Source organism: Haematobia irritans, chromosome 3 (genome assembly GCF_050003625.1).
Source record: "Haematobia irritans isolate KBUSLIRL chromosome 3, ASM5000362v1, whole genome shotgun sequence".
In the NCBI taxonomy this organism is placed as follows: Eukaryota; Metazoa; Arthropoda; class Insecta; order Diptera; family Muscidae; genus Haematobia; species Haematobia irritans.
Window position 1 is genome coordinate 197,544,960 of NC_134399.1, and position 9,210 is coordinate 197,554,169.

At 29.9% G+C, this 9,210-nt stretch overlaps 1 protein-coding gene across 1 annotated transcript; it reads left to right on the plus strand.

The window, feature by feature from the left end:
* Positions 1-1,813: 1,813 nt before the first annotated feature.
* Positions 1,814-6,682, plus strand: LOC142230732 (uncharacterized). The gene is made up of 3 exons (XM_075301363.1): positions 1,814-2,080; positions 2,164-2,214; positions 2,295-6,682. The coding sequence occupies exon 3, from the start codon at positions 2,319-2,321 to the stop codon at positions 6,564-6,566; it is 4,248 nt and encodes a 1,415-aa protein (XP_075157478.1). The 5' UTR covers positions 1,814-2,080; positions 2,164-2,214; positions 2,295-2,318; the 3' UTR covers positions 6,567-6,682.
* Positions 6,683-9,210: the final 2,528 nt, after the last annotated feature.

The following is a 9,210-nucleotide window of genomic DNA, read 5'->3' on the forward strand; positions in this document are numbered from 1 at the left end:
AATAAAATTTTGATAAAATTTTGTATGGAAATAAAATTTTGACAAAATTTTTCTGGAAATAAAATTTTAAAAAAAGTTTCTTTAGAAACACATTTCTGGAAAAATTCTCTATCGAAATAAAATTTTGCCGAATTTTTCTATAGAAATAAAATTTTGCCGGATTTTTTTATAGAAATAAAATTTTGACAAAATTTCCTATAGAAATAAAATTTTGACAAAACTTTCTATAGAAATAATGAGTAGTCTCCTGACTCGCGAAATAAAACATATTTTAATTTCAATGGGATCCAAGAACATTAACAAACGGAAAAAATAAAAAAATGTATATATAACATTATTGATATGAGATTGCTGGTTCAATTTATATATTAGATTGTTGTTTATTTTTATTAATTTATATTTAATATATTTATATAATATTGTAATGTCCGTTAGAGTAGTACATTGTAATTCGTTAAATTGGCGCTGTAAAGGCTTTGAATTGCTTAACTAAATGGAAATAAATAAAAAAAAAATTTTGACAAATTTTTCTATAGAAATAAAATGTTGACAAATTTGTATATAGAAATAAATATAAAGTTTTTTAACAAAATTTTCTATACACCCAAAGAAATTTGTTAGTAGGGACAGCAGAAAAGTCTGCTAAAACAGCAGAAAGTCTGCTGAAAAAGGGACAGCAGTCACTGTTTGTTGAAATAGCAAACATTCCCTGCTATTTTTTAAGCTAGATTACACTAAAACCTGTTTTATTTTGGCTAAAACAAATAAAAATTTCAACTTAGGAGCTATCCTAACATAATTAACACAATGTTTTATGAATATCTATAGTATTTACCAAAAATCTGAATATTTATCGAATTGAGTCATAACAGCAAACAAAATGTTTGCTGACCGTATTTAGGAGCTTGTAAGTATATTACAGTGCAAAAATATACCAAAAACTACTTTTGGTTCTTAAATATGCTATGGGGAAAATTTTATAACCTAAAAATTTTATAAATTGTTGTTCATTAGGCCTTGAAGTACAAAAATATAACAGCAGACATCGACTGCTGTTTTTAGCAGACTTTTTTCTATGAGTGTAGAAATAAAATTTTGACAAAAAAAAAATGTAGACAAAATTTTCTATATAGAAATACAATTTTGATAAAATTTTCTATAGAAATAAAATTTTGACAAAATTTTCTATAGAAATATCATTTTGACAAAATTTTCTATAGAAATAAAATTTTGACAAAATGTTCTATAGAAATAAAATTTTGACAACATTTTCTATAGAAATAAAAATGTTAAAATTTTTTTTATAGAAATAAATTTTTGACAAAATTTTCTATAGAAATAAAATTTTGGAAAATTCTTCTATAGGAATATAATTTTGGAAAACTTCTCAATCGAAATAAAATTTTTACAAAATTTTCTATAGAAATAAAATATTGACAAAATTTTCTATAGAAATAGCATTTTGACAAAATTTTCTATAGAAACAAAATTTTGACAAAATTTTCTATAGAAATAAAATTTTGACAAAATTTTCTATAGAAATAAAATTTTGGAAAAATTTGCTATAGGAATGAAATTTTGGAAAAATTTTGTATATGAATAAAATTTTGGAAAAATTCTCCATCGAAATAAAATTATGACAAAATTTTTGCAAAGCCCATTTTTCAAATATTGTCTGGATAAATATAGAGTTATCCCCATGCATATATTATTAATCCAATGAATGACATCCCTAATTGAAAACATATGTTAATTGTTTCTTATTGTGACTCATCGTCTTCTCTACACATTCACAATAGTTGTTTCAAGGAATATCGCGGTTTTTGATACAATTTGTAAATAACTTTCTTTAGGAAAGCAAGAACAACAAAATAAAAATAATTAGCATTTGGCAAAAATAAATAAACATTATTAGCGTAAAGCACTGGTAAATTTTACTGTGCATATTTGAATGTGGTAGTAGACAGTAGTAAAAGGAAATTTTTGGCGTCTTTACAACAGGACACACATGGAATAAATTCCTTTGAGCAAGAGGTTGTTGTGACCATTGCCAATAATTAATCAAAACCCCAAAAAGGAGGTATTGTTTGTGGCAAGAAGAATAAACATTACATATTTGAACCTGTAATAATTATCTTTATAAATTTCTCTCAATCCCAATAGCTGTATTTTGGCGTCTCTATTACTGGACGCCCTTTGAACCAAATTTTCCCAGTAAGAGTTATTATCAAATCTTTGATCCATCCATTGAGACTACTTCGAAAATGCTTTGTTTTGGTCCATTTTACTTACAGATAATTTAATATTTGATTTTAAAAATGGAAAAACAATTCAATGATGTGTGTAATGAGGATGCATGTTCCGATTGTGAACATTCAGAGTCTAGTGATGATGACATTAGTATCCTATCAGACAATGACATTGATTTGCTAACGAAATTTCTTACTGGTGCTTCAAAACCAGCAAATGGTGAAAATTCGTTTTTTGAGGATTCAATGAGCGACATTAGTATAATGTCCGATAATGACATTGATCTACTGTCCGAATTTATAACAACCAATGCGAAGGATGTAAGTAATGAATTGAATTGGACGATTTGTGGATCTGATAAAAACTATGAAAAGGCCAACGAAAAATCAAATGCCGAAAGCTTATTGCCTGATGAGACAACTGAAAGTCCTAAGGAAATATGTTGTAGTGAACATACAATAATTACAGAATCAAACGAGCAACTTAAAACTGCCGAACGAGGCGAAAAGAAATTTCGACGCTATACCAAATGCCTTAAACAAGTTTGGCTTCTCAATCAAATGTATCCAAAAAAATTGCATAATTCTATTTTACGCATTAAGCGAAAAATGTCCAATTTTATTTTATCCTACGAAAGGAAGGCAGACAGAGATAGTTTTAAGAATGTCACGGTGCTTGTTCCATATGATTCAAAAGATGGACCAAGCCAAAAGGCTATTAGCAGAGAAGAAATTCTAATAGAAGTAGACGACGTTCCCATGCCAAAGAAAAGAAGACAGCGGCCCTATGTAAAAGGTTCCCAAAAACCTCGAAAACCAACAAATAAAATAGTTATAGTTCCAGTGCCACCATGCATTATCAGAGATACAGAAAATAATTCACAATTCAGTTCAGTACAAAAAACCAACAAGAAGGAAAAATTCGAAAATAACACAGCAGAATCTTCAGCAGTAAATAATGAAAAAATTGACGAAGATTTGACATTTGACAATATTGCTGAAGAGGATATTGAATTAATGTTACATAGACTGCATTATGGTGAAAATTGCAAAAGTTTTAAAATCAACCGATGTAATCTCAATCCAGCATCAAAAAATCTTAACAATAGAGATTGGAAGTCATACAGAAATGCCGTTTATTGTCTTCAGATGATTAATGGAAAAGATAGAATCACTGATAAAGATATTAAAAATAAAAATAAATTAATTGCTACCATAGATAAATATGAAACGTTATTTAAGTTGGAAAATAATGGGATGGAAGAAGATACTAGCACCCCCAGTATGACCTCAGAGCCTATATGTGAAACAACAAAACAAAATTACACTTCCAGCACAATAACAGAGCTTTTATGCGAATCAAAAATACAAAAATCTGCAAGCGATATGCAGGATTTAGATGTTAAAAAAGAAATAATTATACCGGAATTGGAAACATCACCTACTGTTGAAAAAGTCAAAACGAATGTGGAATCTTCACAACCATCAACATTTGAAACTTCGAATATTTCTACCAAATCCCAGAGAAAAAACTATAAAAATGCTCTGAAAATGCTTGAAAAACTTAAAGCACAAGATGCGAAAACCTTAACCTTAAGGGACAAGCATAATAAGAAACGGGCAATTTGGGTAGTAAAAAAATTTGAACAACAATTTGGACCACTGGCAGTAAATGAAACCATTACAAAAATGGAAAATAAAGATACATATCACAAATCAAAGGAACATTCTCCATCAAAAGGAATAAATTTGGATGTAGATGTTTCGTTAAGCAACCCCAGCGAGATCTCTGAGCTTATATGCGAAACAACAAAACAAACATACACTTCGGAGCTTATATGCGAAACAAAAGTAGAAGAATTTCTAAGCGACATGTCGAAAAAAAGAATTATAGTGGAGTTGGAAACATCCACTCCTATAGTGGAGTTGGAAACATCCACTCCTATGGACCATACGAATGTGGAAGCTCCACAACCATCTACACTTGAAAGCTGTGACTTTAATACGACGAATATTCCTACAAGGACTAAACGGAAAAAATATAGAAAAGCTTTAAAAAGGCTTGAACAACTTGAAGCACAAGATGCGGAAACTCTAACCTTGAGGGACAAGAATATTAAGAAACAAGCAATTTTGGTAGTTAAACAATTCGAAAAACAATTTGGGCCACTGTCAGAAATTGAAACAAATACAAAAATGGAAAATAAAGATACATTATATAAACAATTAAAGGAGCATTCTCCACCAAAAGATATAAAAATGGAAATAGAAATTAATGAGTTAACAAATCAAGAAAATATAACAAGCAGTCACATTAATGAAAATAATAATACTGAAATAAAATTAAATAAATCAAAAAAAGACCATTGCCCCCTAAACCAAAATCCTCTAAAGGAGAAATTAGGTCACAAAACTAATTTAATTCGCCAAAATAGAAACAAAAAAGGAAAAAATAAGAAAAGTAAAATTAAGGGCATGACAGCTAGCACAAATCAATTTGAATGTTTAATGAAAAAGAATACCGAATTGAAAACGGATATTTCACTAAGCCAAAAAGATGAAGAATTCACGAACGTATTTTGTGAAAAACAAGAAAATACCAAAAATCTTGATTTAGAAAAATTTAAGTTAGCTAAAGAATTTTTGAACAATTTTTCAAACGAATATAAATATGACGATGGAGCTTTGAATAATTTCTTAGAAATATATACAAAATTTGAATACAATTTTAAAACCATTAGAGGCTTAAATTCAATGGGTACACATGATCTTCCGGAAGGTCAGTCCAAAGTAATGAATGTAATAGCTAAAATACCATCATGGGTATTTGATGATTATTCTAAGATGTCATCTAAATCTTACAAACGAGCCGTTGAACGACTGCAAAAATTTGACAAAAGAAATCCAAATACTGATACTTTGACTATTGGCCAGCAAAGAGAGAGAAATTCTATGCTTATCATCATTTATTGTTATCAATTAAGAAATTGTGAAGGTGATAAAAATTGTCGAGCTGAAATTTTGAATAAAATTGAAAAATTGGATTTGACAACTACTACTTGGGACAAATATCAAGATGAACAAGTAATACGTTACAAACGCTATGTCAAATATCTTGGCTTCATGTGGAAAGTAAATCAAATAGAATTGAATGGTGACAAAGTAGAAATGGAAAATGTATATAGATGCTGCAAATACATTTTCTTGTATGAAAAACAAAATCCCAAGGCATTAAGTACAATAATCTTTATAATGGAGAATAGTGAGGCAGCAAATATATCCAGTACACCAAAACTCATAGCTGTTAAACGAGTGGAAATTATTATCAAGGGAAGGAGAGTAAAAAAATCAATAAAACCAAATAAACCAATATTGAATGGAAAACCAATCAAAAAATTTCGAAAGAATTCTCGGAATATTGAATTGCAGGATCATGAACTAAAGGAGATACTACTAAGCGGAGTAAATTTACCATCAAGAGACAACGAAATTACAACATTTTCGTCATCTAACTTGAATGAAATATCACCATCATCACAAACCATAGAAATAATGAAGAACTGCAATTTAAAATCTCCCAAAGACTTGCCTACCATTAACAGAGGTCATTATGAAGAAGAAGAAAAGACAAAACTTAAATTATCACCAAAATCAGAAATATCCAAGGAAACGACTGAGGAACTTTCAAGTAGCCTACCAATGGAAATTTCCCACAATTGTGTTAAAACCGTAGATGACGTAAAATCCACAATATCTAATCCTACCAAGATATTTCCTCCCGTTGATATGGAATTAAGAAATTATAAACGCAGTCGTTCAACTATATGGAAAATGAGCCAACGTGATATTCGAATTTCCCCTTTTCTATATCATGAAATGATAAGGTTTCGTAAAGCTATATATATTACAAAAAATTTTGAAGAATTTAATAAAGAAAAAATTACCATTGCCATGGATGAGAAGGCAATATCTGAATTAGAAAAGAAAATTGTATTGTCCAATGTGACAATGTGTAAACAATACTATGACATAGATGAAGATGTTCTAAAAGAAATCGAGAGAGATTATCAATCTGACAATGATGGGGATATATTAAATGAAAGTAAAATACTTGGAACTTCTACCATGACACCCACTACAGATAATGGGCCAAATGAAAGTAAAATACTTGGAAGTTCCACCATGACACACACTACAGATAATGGGCCAAATGCAATGGTCGAAATCAAAACGGGAGAAAACGTTACAGGAGAGAAACGTTTGAATACATCTCCTAGTGATATACCACCATCTAAAATATCCAAAATCGATAACTAATAATTATTGTACATAGATCTTAACAATTCTGTAATTATCTACTATCAAAAAATTAGTCATTTTGAAAATGACTTTAAAAATAAAAAAGAATCGTTAAATTGTAATACAAGCAAAAAGATTTATTATTTCAGATGTTTTTGTCTGCTGAATTTTGGAATCGCAATTTTATTACTGCAAAATTAATTTTTTAATTGAAATGTCTTCAATAACGCAAATGGTAGCATCAATTACAATTTTAATTAGACATTAAAAAATGCTTGATTAAAAAATCAATTTATTTCAGTCCGACTGTCCTAAAATTTGGTATAGGGTCCTGTTTCGGCTCAAAGACGATCCCTATTGATTTTGGAAAAAATCGGTTCAGATTTAGATATAGCTGCGATATATATTTTTCACCGATCTGGTCATAGTTGGCGTGTATATCAACCGATCTTCCTCAAATTCCGTACATCCGAATATTTTATGAGTCTCGAAAAACTTGCAAAATATCCAAATCGGTTCAGATTTAGATATAGCTCCCATATATAGCTTTCGCCCGATTTACACTCAAATGACCACAGAGGCCAATTTTTTGATTTAGTTGAAATTTTGCACATGGAGTAGAATTAGCATTATAGGTATGTGTGTTAAATTTGGTGGAAATCGGTTCAGATTTAGATATAGCTCCCATATATAGCTTTCGCCCGATTTACACTCAAATGACCACAGAGACCAATTTTTTGATCCGATTTAGTTGAAATTTTGCACAGGGAGTAGAATTAGCATTGTAGCGATGTGTGCCAAATTTGGTTGAAATCGGTTCAGATTTATAGCTTTCGCCCGATTTACACTCAAATGACCACAGAGGCCAATTTTTTGCTCCGATTTAGTTGAAATTTTGCACAGGGAGTAGAATTAGCATTGTAGCTATGTGTACCAAATTTGGTTGAAATCGGTTCGGATTTAGATATAGCTCCCATATATAGCTTACGCCCGATTTACACTCATATGACCACAGAGGCTAATTTTTTGCTCCGATTTAGTTGAAATTTTGCACAGGGAGTAGAATTAGCATTGTTGCTATGCGTGCCAAATTAGATTGACATCGGTTCAGATTTAGATATAGCTCCCATATATATGTTTTTCTGATTTGGAATTGTCAAAATACCAACATTTTCCTTGTAAAATCGCCACTGCTTAAACGAAAAGTTGTAAATATGACTCTAACTTTCCTAAACTTCTAATACATATATATCGAGCAATAAATCATAAATAAACTTTTGCGAAGTTTCCTTAAAATTGCTTCAGATTTCAATGTTTCCCATATTTTTTTTTACTAACATTGTGTTTCACCGTTAGCCGACTTAAATTTTGAGTTTATAGATTTTGTAGAAGTCAAATTCTGTCTAGATCGAGTGATATTTAAATGTATGTATTTGGGACAAACCTTTATATATAGCCCCCAACACATTTAACGGATGTGATATGGTATCCATAAGCGTAGGAAGGCCTCTGGGGAGGGGGCTTAGACCCCCCCAGAAAAATTTTAGCTCCCCCCCCAGAATTTGAAAACCTATTTACGATTTCCATTGTTTTTATATAATATTAAACAAGTCAATACAACCGCACAAAGTTCCGCTAAAGACTTTCATGGTAGCAGTTGCCGATGGCAATATATAGTTTTTTTTTTACAAGTAAATTATTATAAGTGAATGTTTGAAGTCTGATATTTATGAAATAAAACTGTGGTTGAACTTATGATTTAAGTTCCTAAATTTATGTTTAGTTTAATAACTAAACTACCTTTATTATTTTGTTTAGTCAGAGTTTTAGTCGATTTAATTTAAAAAAATATTAAACGATATTAAAACTATTCTTTCATAAATGAATAACTTAATAACGCTGCAAAAAAAATCGTCAAAAAAATAGTAAAACTGTTCTTTTTGTGTTCGGAAGTGGTGCAAAATTGGCGCAGAAACAATGAATTTAAATGAATAGGACGGATGCCCACTATTTCAACTTGCACTGAATTTGCATCATTTTTAAGATGTGATCCGAATTCAGTGTGAATTAAAAATTTTTGTGATATTTTCCCAAATAAATAATGTAAAATGGGAACGTTTGACCTAAAATATTTTCAAAATTTCGCAATTTTTCTAGAATGTAATTTGCATTTTGTCGACATACTTTAAATAATTTGCTTTTAAAGTTGTGCCTTTTAACAACTCCCAATTTTTTTTTGGTGGAAAAATGTGGAACTACTTTTAGTTGCTTTATTATAAATTAATTGTCTAGTTAAGCTGAAGCCTGGGTTTTTATTTATTTTTATAAAATAAAACATTAATTGACCCTATATTCAGTCCATTAATTTTTAGCTGGGGGGGCTATAGCCCCCCCTAGGAAAATTGTCTAGCAACGCTAATGATGGTATCGAAAATTTAGATATACAAAGTGGTGCAGGGTATAATATAGTCGGCCCCGCCCGACTTTAGACTTTCCTCACTTGTTTTATATAGAAATGATAAAATTTTCAATCATTGACTTAATTAACTTAATGTTTCTATCTTGATTAAAAAGTCAATTGTATTTATGAATTGAAAAATCCTTCAACTTCAATCAACTTTTTAATTGGAAATATTTTGGTGATACTTTTTCTGTGTGAATA

Bases quoted from the DNA above. Each gene is read 5' to 3' on its own strand.
- LOC142230732 (XM_075301363.1), top strand. From the start codon at position 2,319: ATGGAAAAACAATTCAATGATGTGTGTAATGAGGATGCATGTTCCGAT.